Source organism: Pseudophryne corroboree, chromosome 1, assembly GCF_028390025.1.
Source record: "Pseudophryne corroboree isolate aPseCor3 chromosome 1, aPseCor3.hap2, whole genome shotgun sequence".
In the NCBI taxonomy this organism is placed as follows: domain Eukaryota; kingdom Metazoa; phylum Chordata; class Amphibia; order Anura; family Myobatrachidae; genus Pseudophryne; species Pseudophryne corroboree.
The window spans coordinates 333,239,187-333,259,743 of NC_086444.1; the positions used below are offsets into that span (position 1 = coordinate 333,239,187).

Genomic DNA, 20,557 nt, shown 5'->3' on the forward strand with positions numbered 1-20,557 from the left:
AACATTGCCTTACCAAAGCCTGTCCGTTTCTTAGCACCGCAATCTTGTAAGAGAGTAATTCCACAATATTCCTCATAAATAAAATTAAATGAACATTACTGCTAAACAAATGAGATCCTTACACATGCTTCATCCGCAGCATGTAGAATATTTGACTTGTTAGTATGAAAGTAGGTCAGTCGATGCTCTGAGAGAAAAATGTTTTGTCAGGCTGGGAAGACCCGTGTAATATGCCCAGAGAGACAATATCTGCGCAAATCCTTGTGACAGTAAGGTTTTATTTAGAAACATTTGAATTTTAAATAAGACATTTCTACTATTAGAACCCTGTACTGACTTAATAAAGAAAAAGTGGGAGGTCCTCAAACATCATCCAGACTATAAATAAGAAGGGAAATTACAGATAAAAATGCGGCACAAGATATTGCAATGCAAAAGAACTGACTTGCAATGCCCCTGTGACATCAACAGGGTAAGTGCTAGGAGCTGTTTACGTGTCTGGCAGCTCAAGAGTTTCACTTAAAGGTCTTCTTGGAAAAGTCTGCAGTTCACCGATTATAAGACTGCATAAGATTAGTGTATGAACCACTGTAAAAATGCTACGCCCCAGTTATGCCCTCACATTTATATGTTAATCCTCATATACGTATTGTGGTCAGCAACACGTCCTTTGTACTCTACTCATTCATTCTCTGAACATTAATATCATAATGTACTGCAGCATGTGTTTTATCAATCCTTTCACCAAATTAACTCATTCCTTGCCACAAACAAATTTAATGCTTTCCATTATTGTTTTTATGCAATGCTTTTTTTTAGTTTTACCATTTCTGTCATCAGCTCTTCTGATTCCAATAAGCCCCAACAACAAATTAATCTACCTTGCATTATATAGGCTACTACTACTAAATGTAACTCTACTAATAAATGTCATTAAGATGCTATAAACCAGCCATACATAACCTGCGGCCCTTGTCCTCATTATATGTGGCCCTGTAGGGGGAGCCTCAGACATGACTTCTATTCTTTCTCTTTCATTACCATTTTTTTCTGAACCTGACACTGGGGAAAGGGGTGAGACTTACCAATTAGGGCAGGACGCCTCTGTCACAGGCAGCTTGGTAGCCAGTCAAATTAGCAGCCATGACTCTGTCTTTTTAGATAAGTGTCTGTGGAGCTCTCAGTCTCAATAATGTAATAATTATATTGCAAGACTGTCATTAGGCTGTTTCCCGCTCATTGTTCTAGTTCTATTCTGCCAGACAGACTGAGCCACAGGTTGTAGCGTAGGTAAGTATATTGTTTTAATGAATCTCCACACTTCATTACTATTGAAGTTATGAAAAATTACGAGATGGAAAAACCCAAAATGTTCAATCAATTCATTTTTGAGTCAGATGTGATCATAATTGCTGTCACTGCTGTTTCTTGGAAGTAGCAGTGATAGCGCTGTATGCAAAGGGAGCAGGAGGCATCTGTGATATGCAGACACCTCCTCCTGCAGCAGTTATCCGACCGAGGACACAGCATTGGATCACTCACTCACCATCGGACAGCTAACGGCACCTATGGTGCCACACAAGCCGCCTGTCACAGTGGCCAGGAAATCTCTGTCCTATGACGGAGATCCCTGACCTCTTCCTTCCCCCTAAATGGCAGCAACAACAACCTGTTTGCGCATGCAGAGGACGGGTTCTGTGCACGCACAAGGTACAAAACATTGGTACTTTGCGCATGATAGCGCAACTCCAACCACATCTCAATGACCCCTAATATGCATAGCTAGATTATATTTTGCACAACCGTTTTGTGGTCACAGCATACTATTACTGTCGGAACATTCTCTTAGTTAATTACTTGTTCCTTTTTCTGTGTTATGCTTCTTAGTGCGGTCCCATTTATGAATTAATGAACTTATCAGAATAAGTACACACTTACACTGTTTTTATCATGTGGCACAATTGGTATTTTCAGTATTTAAATTTTCTCATGTTTTGCGCATATGTAAATGTTGTTTTGTTTTTATTTTTTAATGAATCTGGAGTTTATTTACCATATGGCAGTTTTGCATTTAACAGTATTGCTGTTTTAAATTCTGTGGGTAAAAATTATAATAATCGACTGCTTTCAAAGGCCGTTGTTTAGTAAATAAACTCCTCTGTGTCAAAAAAAAACCTCTGTGTAAACCTACTAAATTGTGAAAACCCTTAGAACCTTCTTAGCCCATTCAAAACTGTTCTTCACTCTGCAACACAAAATGTAATTTTGGATTTCTACCAAAATTCACGCACCTCCCCACTTTATCGGTAGTATGTTTACTAAGCTGCCATCAAACTCAGCAATAACTAAAGTAATTACCCATAATGAGTGTCAAAATGCCAAGAAATATGAGTGTGACAACACAATAAATAAAAAATAAATTAAATTCTTGCTGTAATACTGGATTTTTTTACATTTTACATTTATCTAAGTTTTCTGTATAACTCTGGAAAGGTAGCCATGGGTTTAAGGCATCCGGCCATTTCTAGCTTTCCAATAAAAAACATAATAACATAGTACAACAGGTCCAAGAAAGCTGTCACACCATAAGATTGAACATCCTTTTGTTTGAGGAGCCAAGTGATGATGAAAGGTATGGAAGTGATGGGTAAGAGAAGAAGACTATTTAAAAAGTCATGCTCTATCATCTACTGACTATGAAAATGAACATAATGATAATTATTCTCCTGATCCTAAGCCTTAGGTCAAGGTACTGACCTAAGGCTTAGGTAAACCTCATGGCAGTAGCTTGCAACAAGAATCGGGTCCAAGTAAGCGTAGATAGACAGTCTTTGTTCCTGAACCAAGTTTGGATTCTAGTGATTAACTGTTAGGTGTTCTAACACTAGTTGGAAGTTGGAACCCTCCAGAAAAACAAGCTTCACATTCCTAGAAGAAAACCCGCCCTATCAGATGTTCGGTTTTCTAGTTTGACCATGAGGTCACAATGTGGCCTACTGACCCCGAAAAATGTAAAGGTGCTTGTATTTGGAAGAACAGGCTTTCTCGCTAATGGAACCAAGGATGAATCAACAAATTCAAGAGGCAACTTTACCTCGATGAGTTAAGTTGTTGTTACAGGACATTCTGCAAATACTGTAAATTGAACCAGCAGTTGCAAACAATATAGGTCTACCAAAACCCAACAGATGTGGAATGTGACCATCGAAGAAAGACCGAAAGGTATCATACCGATGTGAATGGAACATTGAAAAGAAGCGGGTACTGCCCACTGGGGACTATCCCTTCAGCTGTCGGGGCTTGAGAGAAATAATCTAAAAGGGTACAAACCTGCTGCAAGTAAAAAAAAGCAAGCTAGGCTTTCTACAAAAGACTCAAAATACACCATTTACTACGCTGTGATCCGTACCTACAAAACATATTAAAATAAATTCACAGTAACGTGATATTGATCTGTCTCTTAATTGAACAGAGTCGCATAGAGTTAAGGGTAAATTTTCAAGTTTTTAAGTAATAAAAAAATAAAAATAAACAAAAAAGATTAAAAAAATCACACACAACAGTAAAAAGCACAATATATTAATACATCACCTACAAAAACATACATAGTTAATTAGTTTATATTATTTTACTGTCAGGAGTTATATCTGGAGCAGACATAATAAAGAGAAAATGTCAGCGGCCTAATATATCTGGATTAGTAGCACCTATATGCAAATAAGAGCAAACAAAAGGGGGCAAGAAAGTCCAGCCTGGTCTCTTTTTTTGCTGGCGTCCCAGCAATGTTGGCTAGTGTCACAGTGTATTACTTTGTAGCAAGTGATGTTAGTCGCAAAGAAGCAGGCAATATAACCATTTGTATCCACTAATTCGTATAAAATTAGTTACCACATGTAGCAGTTCTCCGATGCACGGAACATTGGGCAATGGTTTCTTTTGATTGTATTTGAATGAAAAAAATCTTTGGTCATTATTGTTTATATGAGTCATATGAGTAGCAGCCATTCTTCTGGATACTATGGTTTTTCATCTTACGAGGATCACAGACCCAGGTTAGCTTTAATGAAACTTTTTTTTATAATGTTAGCTTTCTAGGGTTAAAGAAATTTCACCCTACTGCTGTTGCTTAACTGGGAAGATAAAGATACAGGTTGAGTATCCCTTATCCAAAATGCTTGGGACCGAAAGTATTTTGGATATCGGATTTTTCCGTATTTTGGAATAATTGCATACCATAATGAGATATCATGGCGCTTGGACCTAAGTCTAAGCACAGAATGCATTTATGTTTCATATACAACTTATACACACAGCCTGAAGGTAATTTTAGCCAATATTTTTAATAACTTTTTGCATTACACAAAGTGTGTGTACATTAACACAATTCATTTATGTTTCATATACACCTTATACACACAGCCTGAAGGTCATTTAATACAATATTTTTAATAGCTTTGTGTATTAAACAAAGTTTGTGTACATTGAGCCATCAGAAAACAAAGGTTTCACTATTTCGCTCTCGCTCAAAAAATTCCGTATTTCAGAACATTCCGTATTTCGGAATATTTGGATATGGGATACTCAACCTGTAATTAATATTATTATTATTATTATTATTATCCTTTATTATTATTGTTTATTTATCTGTAGCGCCTAATAAAGTACATAAACAAATGAGCAAACAAGAAAACAATGACCTATAGTAAAGGACAATGCAGGATAAGTACATGGTATATAAACAATGTTTCATCAAGGGACAGGACACTGAAATAATCATTAGGTTGGTAGAAATCGAGGGTTATGTGCCATTGAATGGGGTATGGAGTAGGAAACAGTCTAAGAGAGGGAAAAGCTCATGAAGGGAGAGGGCCCTGCTCGTGAGAGCTTACATTCTGTAGGATAGGGGCACACAGATAAGGACACAGAAGGAGTAGATGAAAGAAACACTGTTAATGACATAGTTGTCTAATGCTGGTGGTCTGTCCCTCAGTTATAAGGACGATTTACAAATCACATTGGCTGTGCATTCATTTGCTGATTATTTTATTACCCAAAACAATGGCTTGGCCTGAAATCCAGCATCTGTGAGAGTACAGCTGGTAAAGTAGGGAGCCCAGTGAAATCATATCTGCTTGTTGTCATGGTTTGGCAACTATTTCATAAATTATACTAGGTCTGTAAAGCATCTCTTGGCTGCCGTCAATGACTTTCACTGACTCATCCGGCAAGCTCTGTCTGCTGTAAAGTAGAAGTGATTAGAAATGATCCACCTGAAAGAATAAATCTATGGGTCCATAACAACAATTAAGTCATTGAGTAAACAATAGGCTGGTCGCTGTTAACATTATGCAATTATTACAATATGCTGTGGAAAATACAACTAATACTGTAAATACAAATTTAGAATGACAAATCCTTAAATCATAATCAAGGTGACAAGGTCAGTGTTTAATTTAGGGATGGCTATCACTGATGACACAAATGATGGTCTCACACCATCAGTAGAAAACAATAAATGGCTTTGTTATTGTTGGTTAGGGACAGCACATGTACAGATGACAGTAGCCACGGCTGTGTATGTCCGGCTGTGTGGAGATGCTGCGAAATTCAGCCACTGGCTCTGTCATCGACTGCTGAAACCATCACCATTTGATGCAAACCATTGATGGTTTGAATACATCAATGGTCATCCCCAGTTTTATTGGGTTTACAAGAATGTCATATCCCTCAGTGAACCACTACATGCAGAAATGTGTTTTCTTTTATACAGTACACCTTAACAAATGGCCAAACCCTCAGATACAGTATTTACACTGAATAGAGAGCAGACTCTGCTGTAGGTCTCTGATACAGCAGTTATGGCACTGAATTACACTGGTAATTTAGGGCCTGTCAATGGGCCAGATTCCGAGGTGGATGCAGTGCATTTGCATATGGCTGATGTTTTGTGGTCATGTATCTGAGCTGCACTGCACATGTGCCACCCCGGTGTGGCGGTCGGAGTGTGGCTTTAGATGCAGTTTAATTGACAGACTGCAGCCAATTGGGGGTGGTGATAGTGGGTGGCATTTAAAACACAGGCACTGTGGTAGACAATCTGGGTAACCATAGGGTTGCTCAGAGGTCCGATGGTCTGACCGATGTTCCTGATTTTCGTCCGCAGCTACGACTGCAGACGCATGCCGTGTAGCTGAGAATTCGGCGGTGGGCACATTATTACAGAACATGTCCTTGGCCAGTGATGGCTAACCTGGACACTCCAGCTGTTGTTGAAATACACATCCCAGCATGCCCTGCTACAGTTTTGCTATTTGGCCTTGCTAAAACTGATGCAAGGCATGCTGGGATGTGTAGTTAAACAACAGCTGGAGTGTCAAAGTTAGCCATCACTGTCCTAGCCCCACTGTGGCTGAAGATGCAGCACCTACCTCTGAATCAGGCCCAATATTATCAATTACTTATCACACCAGGTGATTCACAAGGCTAGACATGCATGAAGGGTAAAAGAGCTGCAGGCATATACAGTATGTGGCCACACTGACACCACCCATCTGTTTTCTCATCACTACAGCACGAGCACACACTGACACCAGCCCTATACATACTGCAAAAGTTCATGTTTGTATGGAATTATACAGAAACAAGGAAGCTGTGCAATTCGGTCTAATTAAAATTCTAATGCAGCAGGAGGTGTCTGTAGTAGATAGACGCCTCCTGCATGCATCTGTGAGATCTGAGTGCTGCATCTGAGAACACAGCCTCAGATAACCATTGTGACCATCGGCCGTGATTCGCCAAGGTCACAGGTACCGGCCAGTCTGCATAAGCTGGCCATAGGATCACGGGACCCTGAACCAATCACACCTTCAAAACAGGACCATGAAAGGTGTCGGTGACTACCCCTGCTTCGCCCCCCAAATGCTGCAGCTTGTCAATCATGCAGCGGCTGAAAGGAGGGTGCGAGCGACATCTCTAGACCTGTTCTGCGCATGCACAGAATACAAGCATTGTATATGTACGCAAACACAAATATGAATTAGGATCAAAGTTATGGTGTGTACACACGGTGAGATATTTTCTTACTATTTTGACTATATAGTCAAAATCGTAAGAAAAGTTAGTGAAGATCGCAAGGTGAAAGTCACCTTGCGATCCGGATGCGATGCCGATGCGTGGTCCCACGTGGTTGGCATCGCAAGCCTAGATAGACTGTGCAGGGAAGTAAATTTTGACTATCTCGTAGAAGAAATAGTCAAAACTGACATTTAGCCAAAATCGCACATAGGCCCTCAATCAGAGTTGTTCGCTCGCCTGCTACTTTTAGCAGAAATGCAAACACTCTGGGAGTGTATCTTAGCATAGCAGAATTGCTAACGAAAGATTAGCAATTCTGCTATAAGTATTTCCTTGCAGTTTCTGAGTAGTTTCAGACCTACTCCTAGATTGCGATCACCTCAGTCCGTTTAGTTCCTGGTTTGACGTCACAAACACGCCCAGCGTCCGGCCAGCCACTCCTCCGTTTCTCCAGCCACTCCTGCGTTTTTACCTGGCATGCCTGCGTTTTTTAGCACACTCCCTGAAAACGGCCAGTTTCCGCCCAGAAACACCCACTTCCTGTCAATCACACTACGATCAGCAGAGCGATTGAAAAGCTTTGTTCGCCCGTGAGTAAAATAGCATAGTTTTGTGTAAAATTGCTTAGCGCGTGCGCCCTGCTGTGCATACGCATGCGCAGAACTGCCGGATTTTAGCCTATTAGCAATTCTGCTAAAAATAGCAGCGAGCGAACAACTCGGAATGACCACCATAGTCAGTATCGCAAGCACAGTCATTATGTGCTTGCAATACCGACTTAGTCCCTGTCACATAGTGAGAATAGGGGTTAGCCAGAATCTCACCATGGGGGTCATTCCGAGTTGTTCGCTCGCAAGCTGCTTTTAGCAGCTTTGCACACGCTAAGCCGCCGCCTACTGGGAGTGAATCTTAGCTTATCAAAATTGCGAACGAAAGATTCTCAAAATTGCGAATAGACACTTCTTAGCAGTTTCTGAGTAGCTCCAGACTTACTCGGCATCTGCGATCAGTTCAGTCAGTTTTGTTCCTGGTTTGACGTCACAAACACACCCAGCGTTCGCCCAGACACTCCTCTGTTTCTCCAGCCACTCCCGCGTTTTTCCCTGAAACGGTAGCGTTTTTTCCCACACACCCATAAAACGGCCAGTTTCCGCCCAGGAACACCCACTTCCTGTCAATCACATTACGATCACCAGAACGAAGAAAAAACCTTGTAATGCCGTGAGTAAAATACCTAACTGCATAGCAAATTTACTTGGCGCAGTCACACTGCGGACATTGCGCATGCGCATTAGCGACTATTCGCTCCGTTGCGAGAAAAAAATAACGAGCAAACAACTCGGAAGGACCCCCCATGTGTATACACCTTTAGACAGATCTCTGCACAAGCTCAACTCAATACGGCCCGCAGTTCTGTCTACACACCCTGATGTTTTCTGTGACCCCTCCCTTTTAACGCACCTGATAAGTGCTGCCAGACTGATTGAGCTGCTATCACTGTGTTTGCAGTTGTGGAAGGCATTGCATGGGATCAGCATTTGGAAGGCATGCTGGTTCCTCTTGTGCTATTTGGAGATCACTGGGGTGGCTCCTAGGTAAGCTAGCCCTGAATTTGAATGTATTTCTGTAAGTGGCTTTATTATAAGGCCTTACAATAGACCAGTGGTTCTCAAACTTTTTAGAATCACGGAGCCCTAGAGTATCAGAATTGTTTTCACGGCGCCCTGAGGCCAAAACTTTCTTATTGAGAATTTTAGAAAGAAATATTTAATTAAGTAAGTTGTGTTTATACGTCATCCATAGGTTCAACTGTATAGCGAGGGACAACATTTGCTTCTTTTTGTGCACATATTTTATGTTATGATAAGCAGCCACCAGCACTGGTTTTGCCTATTACATTGACCATAACTAATTTGATTTGGTCCTGGACCACCAACCCAGGGCACCCCTGCAAGTGTCCTGAGGCACCCCAGGGTGCCACGGCACACAGTTTGAGAACCACTGCAATAGATAATTACATGCCCTAAGTGGGCACTGGTATCATACAGTGTAGGGACTGTGCATGGTCAGAGAAGCTGTGAAGGGGCTTGGCAGCTTACCATGTATTTGCAAATATATGCAACAAATATCTCTGAATTTCTATTACCATGTAGTTTTCAAGTAATGTTGCAAGTACTATTTAGTGTGCAGAGGGTTACAAGGGGAGAAAGCACCCTCCTTTCTGTTTTCTGTGACCCCTCCCTTTCATCAGGGCTGGTTCTAGCCCTTTTTGCGCCCCGGGCGGGAAATAGGGGCGTGGCTTCATACAGGGGACATGGTCAGTTACGCCCCCTGTACAGTAGAGTAGCGCCGCTGAAATGCTGAGCGATGCGCGATGACGTCATCGCGCACCGCACAGCAAAGGTCCTCTCCACGAAGGGGAACTAGACGCGTAGCGTCTAGTTCCCTTCACAGGGGGACACAGCCGGGAGACACAGGGGGCAGCAGGGGGCAAAGCAGTAGCGGATCTTGCCATGGTGCGGCGCCCTCCGGAAGGCGGCACCCCGGGCAAAAGTCCTGCTTGCCGTAGCAAGATCCGCTACTGCCTTTCATGCACCTAAGTGCTGCCAGACTGATTGAGCTGCTATCACTGTGTTTGCAGTTATGGAAAGCATTGTATGGGATCAGCATTTGGGATGCATGCTGGTTGCTACTTAAAGATCCTAGGGGTGGCTCCTAGGTAAGCTAGCTCTTAATTTGGATGTATTTCTGTATGGGCCTTTATCATGAGGCCTTACAAGAGACGAACACATGGCCATAAGTGTGCACTGGAATCATGCAGTGTAGGGATTGCCGATGGTCCGAGAAGCCATGAAGGGGCTCGGCAGCTTACCATGTATTTGCAAATATATGCAAACAAATCCAGCTGAATTTCTATTACCATATAGTTTTTAAATAATGTTGCAAGTACTATTTAGTGTACAGGGAGATACCATGGGGAAAAAGCACCACCCCTTTCTGTTTTTCACACCCTGATTTGTCCTCAGAATGCCCCTTTTCCACCCAGTAACGCACATTCAGCTGCAAGTGGAAATACAACTGAAATGGACAACAGTATCGGTCATAGGGGCTGATTCAGAGATGTTCGCTAATGCATTTGCCTCTGCTATCCCCTACACGGTGAAAGTGTGAAAATATGGTAATGCTGCCGCCACCTAGAAGTGAACTGACACACCCACCAAAGTCATAGCACCAGTCCGCAGTTGCGCACAAATACGCAGCAAAGGAAGCAGATCATGAAAACACCCTGTCTCTGACCCTTCGCCCAACCGATTCGCACAACACTTTTGTGCAATAACTTGCTGCCGGAAAGTTCTGCGAGTTCTGCACAGATTTGGCCGGGCAAACAAATCACTGACAATTGAATCCCCCCTCTGCTTCTACATCCGTCTCTCTGCCTCTGCCCCTCCCTTTTTTCCCCCTTCTCTTTCTCTCTTTCACTCACTCCCTGTCCCTTTCTCTCTATATATAAATATATGTCCAAAATGTGTAGAAAATTGGAAGTAATTGGTACACTGTATTTTTTTACTGTTCTCTTTGAAACTGTACGCTGTAGCAATGCAGGCAATATAATTATATAGCTATTATATATAACAGCAAAATAATTGCATTTCATAGTCTAAAAGAGGGCTCAGCGCTTGGAAGCTGTAATTAGCCTTGAGTATTCAGGAAGAGATTCTCATAATAGGTTATACAATTAATACATTCACTTATTTGCTGTGCTTGCAGTATTCTCTCTCAAATACCACTAGATTCCACTCTTCAGAGCTGCCAAGCAAGAATATTACAATAAGTGTTTTCTTTTTCCTTTTCTTGTATAGCTAAATAGCTAATATTACATTCACAGTTGTTAAGTTATGAACTTAACTGTTTCACAGACATTGCCTATCGAAGGTTGGAATTACCTTGAGAATTAGGGGGCTAATACTAGGGTACAAAAGCCTTTCTTTGATGCAAGTCTTTAGTGAAATTGTGACGAACGAGATAAAGAACTAGCCAATCAGCTCCTAATTGCCATTTTACAGACTGTTTGGACCTGGTTGGTTGAACTTTATCTCTTTCCAAAGCTTAGTACATCTGCCCCATAGACAAAGTAAACCAGCTCCTTTATAGTAACTGTTACTCTGAGTAGCATAGAAGAAGTAGACAGAGTTCCATTCCTACACATACAGTATGTTGTTAAACAAATTGGTCGTTGAGCAAGGAGCCGCATACTTACTACGGGCTGGATTTGATCTGCCTGTGGTTAAGATGTCGGCGGTCAGAATATCGTCCGCGGCATCAAGAAGATCGTAATACAGACAGGTGAAGGTAAGTATACTGCACTTACATTGCCCCCTGATCCTAACCCGCCCCTCCGTACAGCCTAACCCTTACCCTCAGTGGTGGTGCCTAAACTTAAACCCCCGTCCCCCCAGACTAAACCTAAGCCCCCCACCATCAAAGCTTAACCCAAACCCTCCCAGGGAGGTGCCTAAACCTAACCCCCCCCCATCCTCACACAGCCTAAACAACCCCCCCCCCCCCTTCCTTCCCCCCATGGGGCTTATCTGTCCTGAGTCCCGCTGGCTTGTCATTTGGCATCACAGCTATTGGGATTCCGGCGCCGAGGTGAACCGCTGTCAGCATTCCAAATAGTGTCGGGATTCCGGAGTCTGGATTCTGATGGCCTGTATCCCGACAGCCGGGATCTTGACCGATGCCCCTTAATGCAGCTCACTGTTTATATTTATTCTGAATAAAGAAAAAGTCTAAATGAAACTCCAACTTGATAACTTTGTTTTACTTTGCATAATTCTTACATACTGTACATTATTACAGAATATAAAAATACAATCAGCGAAAATGATAAAAATGATATACCGAAAAAATGAAAGTGCCATTTCCAGCTGATCGGAGAGCTGGTCGTAAATCCGAGCATTAAACAGGTAGTTCGTTAAGTGAGGAGCAGTTGGATAACAAGTTTATACTATCCAATCATACCATTTGTACTTTATGTACATATCATTAGTACCTCTGAATTTTTGAGCTAATTTACTTTGGATGGAACTAGAAAAGTACCAACAAAACTGTTATAAAAATGGCAATTGTGATTTTAGTCTTTGTGGTTGTATTCTCAACATAACATAATAACTCCATATTTAACCCCCCTCCCCCACACCAAATGGCTCTAGGTGGCGCTTACCTGGGACTTCCTGCCTATGGCTTTAGACACCCAACCACCGCAAACAGCATCACCCAGCTCTCTAGTCACCAAAACTGTGCATCACATCCATTTCAACAGAACCACCATAGGCTATGGTCACAGCCTGAATTGAAAGCAGGAAAAAGTATACCATATGGTAATGTACATTGCAGGGACGTGCAGTCAGGGGAGGCAGTGCCTCCCCTGTCATTAATGATTAAAATAATATAAAGAAGATACTTATGACACATATTCTGTGTCATAGGTATCTGCTTTATATTAATCTAATCATTATCCCTGCCTAAATGTGTTTGGGAGGCACTGATCGTGGTGCCTCCTGGTGAGAATGGGAAGGGTATGGGAGCGGTGGGAGGGCGCGGGCGGGGCCAAGTAATGGGCATTAAAAGCCCATTGAAAATACATGGGAAGGAGGCACCATTAGAGGTGCCGCTTTCATACAGGGACGTGCTTTCAACCCTGTCAGTTAGGGCACAGTGATTGGCCAGCAGATCCATGTGGGGGATCCATGTGTACATTCGGATGTTTTTTTTTTTAAGGAGAAATCATTTACAAAGCAAAACCATGCCTTGTAAATGACTGTTTAAAAAAAAGTCCAGCAACCCACACTTCAGATCAACTCAGATGGCATTAAATCCCGCCCAAAGTCTCTGTTTAATGAATGCAGAGGGCTATTAATGTAATGTGGGCTTGGAGGAGGCTAGTAATAGATTGTTGGGACTAGTAATTCAATATGGGGTCAGTGTATTAACCTCTTGCCTGGCTTGGTCGCATGTGACCGAAGCCAAGAGTCTGTTACCTGGCTTGGTTGCGTCACATGCGACCTGCTGTTCCCACAGTGTTCCCAAAACCGGCAGTGACACGGCGGTCTGTGACAGCCAACATCACTGCCATAATCGCGCCCCAGAATGCCGTAAGACCAGCGTTCGGGAAAACAAGCTACGGGAAGCACAGTGCAGGGAGAGGAACTTTGTCCTAACCTCCAGGGGCGGGAAAGGTTAACTGGTGGGGGAGGACAAAGATAACTATTTAAATTATGCTGGTGGGGGGTTTAAATTAATAAAAATAATTTGTGGGGGGCAAAATTATTAGAATTATTTTATAATGGGGCCTATTTCTTCAGAGGTTCCCCATTGTGAGAAACCACCATATAGGTAAGGTACACTTGGAATGGAAAGGAATGTTCCCAAAGTGACGAGAAATGGGTGGTGTGTGACACGCCCCCATTTGCCATGGCCACGCCCCTTGTGGCATGTGACAAGTACCTCTGAGACATTTTTTCTACTTGCACCACTGCTGCTGCCCCTCTGTCTTTCCCTACAGTATGTCCCTGCTGCCCCTCACTCTGTTCCTATGTCCCTGGTGCTTCTATCTGTTCTTATGGTCCCTGCTGCCTCTCTCTTTGTCCCTAAGTCCCTGCTGCCTCTCATTGTCTCTGCTTCCCTGTTGCATATCTCAATGTTTCTATGCCCCTGCTACCTAAATCTGTCCCTTTGTCTTTGCTGGCATTCTCTCTGCCCTGCCTCTGTGTCTCTGCTGTCACTGTCTATCTCTCTGTGCCTCCTGTCACTCTGCGTCCCTTCCGCCAATCTCTCTGTCTCTATGTACCTGCTGCCACTCTCTCTATCTCTGGAGACCTGAGTTGCTAGGTCCCTGCCATTAGTTTCCCTGGCAAGCCTTTCATGACGCAGTTGGACTATGTACATAAAATCTGCATTGTTATTTTGTGTCAGTGGTGAGACAAGCCGGGGTTTTCACATGTTAAGCCCTGTTGGAAATACACGTCTCCTTCCTGGAGAGATTTGCTTTCACAGACCAGGGTCTATTAGGAGTAAGTAAATCTACAGTAACCACCAGGCCAGGGGTAACATTGATTATATATGTTATGTGGCAATTATAGTTAACAGAGGACAATTAACGTGCAAACGCAAAAGGCCATGTGACACGTGGCCTTTAAAATGTCATGATATTCTGACTAGAAATAACAATGGAAAATACTGTTCTGTCAAACCACAGCTAATTTGCTGTATACACGGTACATGAAACACTGTGGTCTGCTGATCAGAAAAAAATTGTAATTTTAAGATATACATGTGACTTGGCCCTTTGTCAGAATCAGAGACAGACAAATAATGGGGCGGAATGAGCTACAGCTCCAGGCCTCCACAAATAAATAGGCCCATCATGACAGCATAATGATGACCATATGCCTAGCTGGCACACAGTCACCTTAAATCATAAGCATTAAAATTGTGTTTTTTTTTATTCTAGTTTTATGATTAAATGATGCATTTTTCTTTATTTATATGTATATATGGAAACACTGGGGCTGATAGTAGGGGTGTGCACACCCACGTGGCTCTGGCAATACCCACATAGCACTTTTTGTAGCTCCTCCCCTTCTCAAACCCTTGAACATTTGCAGCCCCAGGCCCATGTGGCTCTTAATCAAGCCCTGCAAATAATGACTTTTTAACTAATTAGCCAAATTAACTATAGTATGGCTTTCAATTGTGCAAAGAAACCAAAACAACTGAGGGGAAAAAACGCATAAGCAAGAACATACCAACCCCACACAGATGGGGCCCTGGTCAGCAATTTAACTCATGGCCAGCAGTGCTACCCACTGTGCCTCCCCGAGAAAAATTCTAAATATATTACATTATTTTATTACCGACTACCACCTAACTCTTATTTGCAATATTGCTTTTAGACTTCTGAACAGCATGCTAGATATTAATTAGCTTTTCACTACTAAAATTGACATCTGTGAAATTCTCTATTCCTAATTAGTGACATAAATGATGCTAAATGGCAAACCTGAAACATAGCAATTTGATGCATGCTGTGCTGATGCCTTTTACACAACAAAACTGACAGCTCTTTTAGGAAGTAACTTAAATGGAAAGCAATTATAATCGAGGTGGGTAGTTTTAAAAACATCAGTCCCTTTGATGGAGTATTGCCTTCATCAGACTACAATATCATTGTTGTTATAAGCATGCCTGCATTAGGGCAACTGAACGGCTGTTTGGCATTTGTACATTGGGGGTAATTAAGACCTGATCGCTAGGCTGCATTTTCTAACAGAAAGCGATCAGGTCTAAACTGCGCATGTGTATGCACCGCAATGCGCAGGTGTGTCGGTACAAAGCGGATCGCCGCTCAGCGATGGGTTTGTGCGAAGAATCCATTCGCATGGGCGTTCGCAAGGAGATTGACAGGAAGAAGGCATTTGTGGGTGGCAGCTGACCATTTTCTGGGAGTGGTTAGAAAAAATCAGGCGTGTCAAAGCGTTTGCAGAGAGGGTTCCTGACGTCAATTCCAGTCCTGAACAGGCTGATGTGATCGCAGCAGCTGAGTAAAGGTGCATACACACGGTGAGATTCTCACTATGCGACAGGGGCTAGGTCGGCATCGCAAGCACATAATGACTGTGCTTGTGATACTGACTATGTGCGATTTTGGCTAAGTGTCAATTTTGACTATCTTTTCTATGAGATAGTCAAAATTGACTTGCCTGCACAGTCTATCTAGGCTTGCGATGCCAACTGCGTGGGACCGCGCATCGGCATCGCAAGGTGACTTTCACGTTGCGATCTGCACTAACTTTTCTTATGATTTTGACTATATAGTCAAAATCGTAAGAAAATATCTCACCGTGTGTACACACCATTAGTCCTGGGCTGTGCAGAGACTGCACAAGATCTGTTTGTACAGCTCTGCTACACATGCGTTCACACACTTGCACAGCTAAAATACACTCCCCCTGTAGGGGCGACTATCTGTTCCCAGCAGTGAAAAAAATCGCCTGCTAGCGATCAGGTCTGAATTAGGCCCATTGTGTAACATTCTTCAGATACACGGATTGCCCAATCTGTATGCAGTTCTCACATATTCACAGTCAGACATTCAATCGGAAATTATAAAATTATTTGGGGTTTATTTCCAGAGTCGGATTGTAAATCTGACACTTCTGTGCAAGACTCAGCTAGTAAAAGCATTGCCATTTTAAATATTGGGCCTAAACAGGCTCAGAAGTGTCAGGTTCTACAATTCGAATCTTCGTAAATAAACCGCACTGAAGTAACATTTATAATTTGCATACTATAAAATTATACAGAGTAGCTGATTAGTTGCCATGGGCAACTTCTCCACCGGCTAATTACTCCACTATTATCACTGCTTAGTACATCTCCCCCAAAGTACCAACCAACCAGCTCCTAACTGTCATTTTCTAAATACAGCCTGTAACATGGCAGTTAGCAGCTGATTGTCTGGTACTTTATTTCCAATCACTTTATCTCTCTCCAAGGCTTAGTACATAGACCCCTATGTCTCAGTCATCTTCTAAATAGTCACCACTCCCCTATAGACCACCTTCTGGGACTGTATACATGTTCCTTCCAACAGCTGTCAATTTTTATATTATTCGTTTTCTGTTCTCACAAGTGTAAAATTGATATTAAAGTGTTGATTATTACTAATTTCTAGGGTGCTACAAAATTCTGCAGCGTCATACAGTGGGAACTAGCGCATGATCTATAACAAAAATGTAGAGGAACTGAAGACAAAATGCAGAACATTTAAGAGGCACAAATGCTAGAACAGCAAGAATGCATTTATAATGCGGTACACAAGACGTAATAGGATAAGATAAATTCCAAATTAGTATTGTACATAATATGAAAGTCTTTCTTTCTACAAAGTGGAGTAGGTGGAAGCAGACAAGAAGACAGAAGGACATAGGACCCAGCTTGTTAGAATGTCAATCTAATTACATAAGAAGTTGTAAAATATATGCAAACGAATTGAATGTACAAACACCCAAAAGCACAATACAAAAGGAATGGTATTGTAATGAAAAGCTGAATCATCGTGCAATGGGAAAAACAGAAGAATACTTGCATATTACTGCCATCCTTGACCAACAGTATTAGTCAGGATTCATATATTGCTGAGAAACTACCTTCTGTATCACTGTGATATGCAGCATAAAGAATGCAGCCACTGACCCTTATGCTGGGTACACACTGGCAGATATATTGGCCAATCAGTTGGTTGTCCAATATATCTTTTGCTGATCTGCAGGTGTGTACAAGCAATATGTCTGTGAAAGACGTCTTTCACAGATATATTGCATCTGCTGTGCGACACAGCAGATGACCAATATATCTGCAGATATATTAGTGCATCTTTCAGTGTGTATGAACAATCTCCATCTGCATATATAGCTGCAAATCGATTAAACAGCAGATATATATTTAAGATATATTGGTGCATCTTTTTGTGTGTATGAACAACCACCATCTGCAGATCGATTGAACAGCAGATATATCTGCCAGTGTGTACCCAGCTTTAGACTTGACCTGTAAAGGATCCAGCAAAGTCTCTCTGTCTTCAATGGTACCCCATTGTTGGGTATAAGTAACACCATCTCAAGATAAAAGCGTAGGCTCTTGGCAGTCCCCATATGAGACTATGGGGATACCAGCAACATGCGGAGAAAGAGGAACCACAGAAGAATTTAGTGATTTCTCTAAATGAGGCAAAGCTGTGATAACCTCTAAGACAAATAAAGGAGTCATCAGGCCATGAAAAATAGACCCCTAGATTCAGAGTCGAACTGGCCCACAGTAGAGTAAGGGAAACCCCAGTGGGCCCCACTCATCCTCTAGGGATCAGGTTCCAGACTCTATACTAGTTCACTTGAATTATACAATATACATATGTTACATTATACTGCACAGGACTATAGTGTATTTTCTACAGTATATTGGTGGTCATTCCAAGTTGTTTGCTCGCTAGCAGTTTTTAGCAGCCGTGCAAACCCTATGCCGCCTCCCACTGGGAGTGTATTTTAGTTTAGCAGAATTGCGAACGAAAGGATCGCAAAGCGGCTACAAAGTTTTTTTGTGCAGTTTCTGAATAGCTCAAAACCTACTCAGCACTTGCGATCACTTCAGTCTATACAGTTGCTGTTTTGACGTCACAAACACGCCCTGCGTTCGTCCAGCCATGCCTGCGTTTTTCCTGCCACGCCTGCGTTTTTACGATCACTCTGAAAACGGTCAGTTGACACCCAGAAACGTCCCTTTCATGTCAATCACTCTGCGGTCAGCAGTGCGACTGAAAAGCTTCGCTAGACCCCGTGTGAAACTACATCGGCCGTTGTAATAGTACGATACGCGTGCGCATTGCGCCGCGCATACGCAGAAGTGTCTTTTTTTGCCTCATTGCTGTACAGCGAACGAATGCAGCTAGCGATCAACTCAGAATGACCCCCATTACTGTTATTAATGTGGGACATTTTCATGCATGCACTAGCAGTGTTTACTATACTGTATAGTGTATATATACTTATAAAGGGGCCTAGACCATGCACTTTCTAATGGTTGGCCAAACCTCTGTGGTTGCTGGCCACACCCCCACTGGAGCCTAGCCAAACCCTGAAACATGGGCCCCTACCAACGCATTCCCCCCCGTGGGCCCTTCATGCACCAGTTCAACACTGCCTAGATTGTTAGAAAGAGGTAACAGCAGCAGAAAGAGAAAGGTTCTATTCATAAAGCTGCCACTTCTAATGTCACTGGTAAGACTTCATTTTGAGTACTGTATATGGTTCTGCCACTATCCCCAAAATCACATGGTGATGGTGCATGGTTTATTACAAAACATATCAGGAAAGATATTAATATCTGAACATGAGCTATAGAGTTCTTGACATCAGAGAAGTGACAGAGGAGATTATGTAAGCCAGGCCTGGCCAACCTGTGGCTCTCCAACTGTCATGAAACTACACATCCCAGCATGCCCTGACATAGACAAACTGTGGCAGAGCATCCTGGGACTTGTAGTTGATGCCCAGCTGGAGAGATGCAGGTTGAACAGGCCTAATGTAAACATTCAAATAGGGAGATTTATGGTAGACTTACCATAGTTAAGTCTCTTTCTGTGAGATACAGTGGATTCCACAGGGAAAAACATCGCGGGTGTAGAGCAGGATCTTGATCCGAGGCACCAACAGGCTAAAGCTTTGACTGTTCCCAGGATGTACTGCACCGCCTCCTCTAAAACCCCGCCTCCAGGCACTGGAGCGCAGTTTCGATAACCAGTCCAATGCAGTAGCAGGTAAAAGAGACGGTAGATGTTAGTCACATAGAACCACATTCTCACAACAGGAGAAGGGACTAGCAGCTAATTCCATACAAACCCAAAGAAGCTAAGTGCATCAGGGTGGGCGCCAGTGTACCTCGCATAAAGAGATTTAACTATGGTAAGTCTACCATGAATCTCCTTTTCTGCAGCGGGGTACACTGGTATTCCACAGGGAATAAAATCGGGGATGTCCTAAAGCAGTTCCTCATGGGAAAGGACGCACTGTAGCGGGCACAAGAACCCGGCGTCCGAAGGAATCATCCTGGGAGGTGGAAGTATCAAAGGCATAGAACCTGATGAACGTGTTCACAGAGGACCACGTAGCCGCCTTGCACAATTGTTCAGCAGAAGCGCCTCGGCGGGCCGCCCAAGAAGGTCCAACAGACCGGGTAGAACGGGCTTTGATAGCAGCAGGAGCTGGGAGTCCAGCCTGCGCATAGGCTTGTGCAATAACCATTCTAATCCATCTGGCCAAGGTTTGCTTATTCGCAGGCCAGCCACGTTTGTGAAAACCAAAAAGTACAAAAAGGGTATCTGACCTCCTGAGGGAGGCAGTCCTCTCTACATACATACATACATAGAGCCTGTACTACATCCAAAGACCGCTCTTTGGAGGACAAACCAGAAGAGATAAAGGGGGTCATTCCGACCCGATCGTATGCTGCACTTCTTCGCAGCCGTGCGATCGTGTCAGAACCGCGCATGTGCCAGCGCCGCAGTGCGTAGGCGCATGGCAGTCATCGTTGCCTAGCGATCGCCTCTGTGACAGATGCGGTCGCTAGGCGGGAGGGGGCTGAACGGCGGCGTTCAGCCGCCGCTTAGGGGGAGCGGTTCGGCCAACGCAGGCGTGGCCGAACCGTTCAGGGGCGGGCCGCGGCGGCTGGGTGACGTGTCACGCAGCCCCTGCGGCCAGCGGGAGCGATGAGTAACTCCCGGCCAGCCGCAGGAGCTGCGCTGGCCGGGAGTTACTCCTCAAATACAAAGGCATCGCCTCTGTGCGATACTTTTGTATTTATGCGGGGGGGGGGGGGGGCGACACGGACATGCGGGGTGGACTAGCCCTGTGATGGGCATCCCCCCACA

At 43.3% G+C, this 20,557-nt stretch overlaps 1 protein-coding gene across 26 annotated transcripts in view; it reads right to left on the minus strand.

Annotated features, from left to right (window-relative positions):
- Positions 1-20,557, minus strand: part of RIMBP2 (RIMS binding protein 2) — a 1,046,283-nt gene that overhangs the window by 375,507 nt on the left and 650,219 nt on the right. Inside the window, exon 1 of one of the 26 annotated variants that reach the window (XM_063964633.1) lies at positions 14-78. The exons of the other annotated variants lie outside the window; for them this stretch is intronic. Coding sequence (XP_063820703.1) covers positions 14-76 — 63 coding nt within the window. The 5' untranslated portion in view covers positions 77-78. Of the gene's footprint in view, positions 1-13; positions 79-20,557 lie in introns of those variants that run through there. 26 annotated transcript variants of the gene reach the window in all.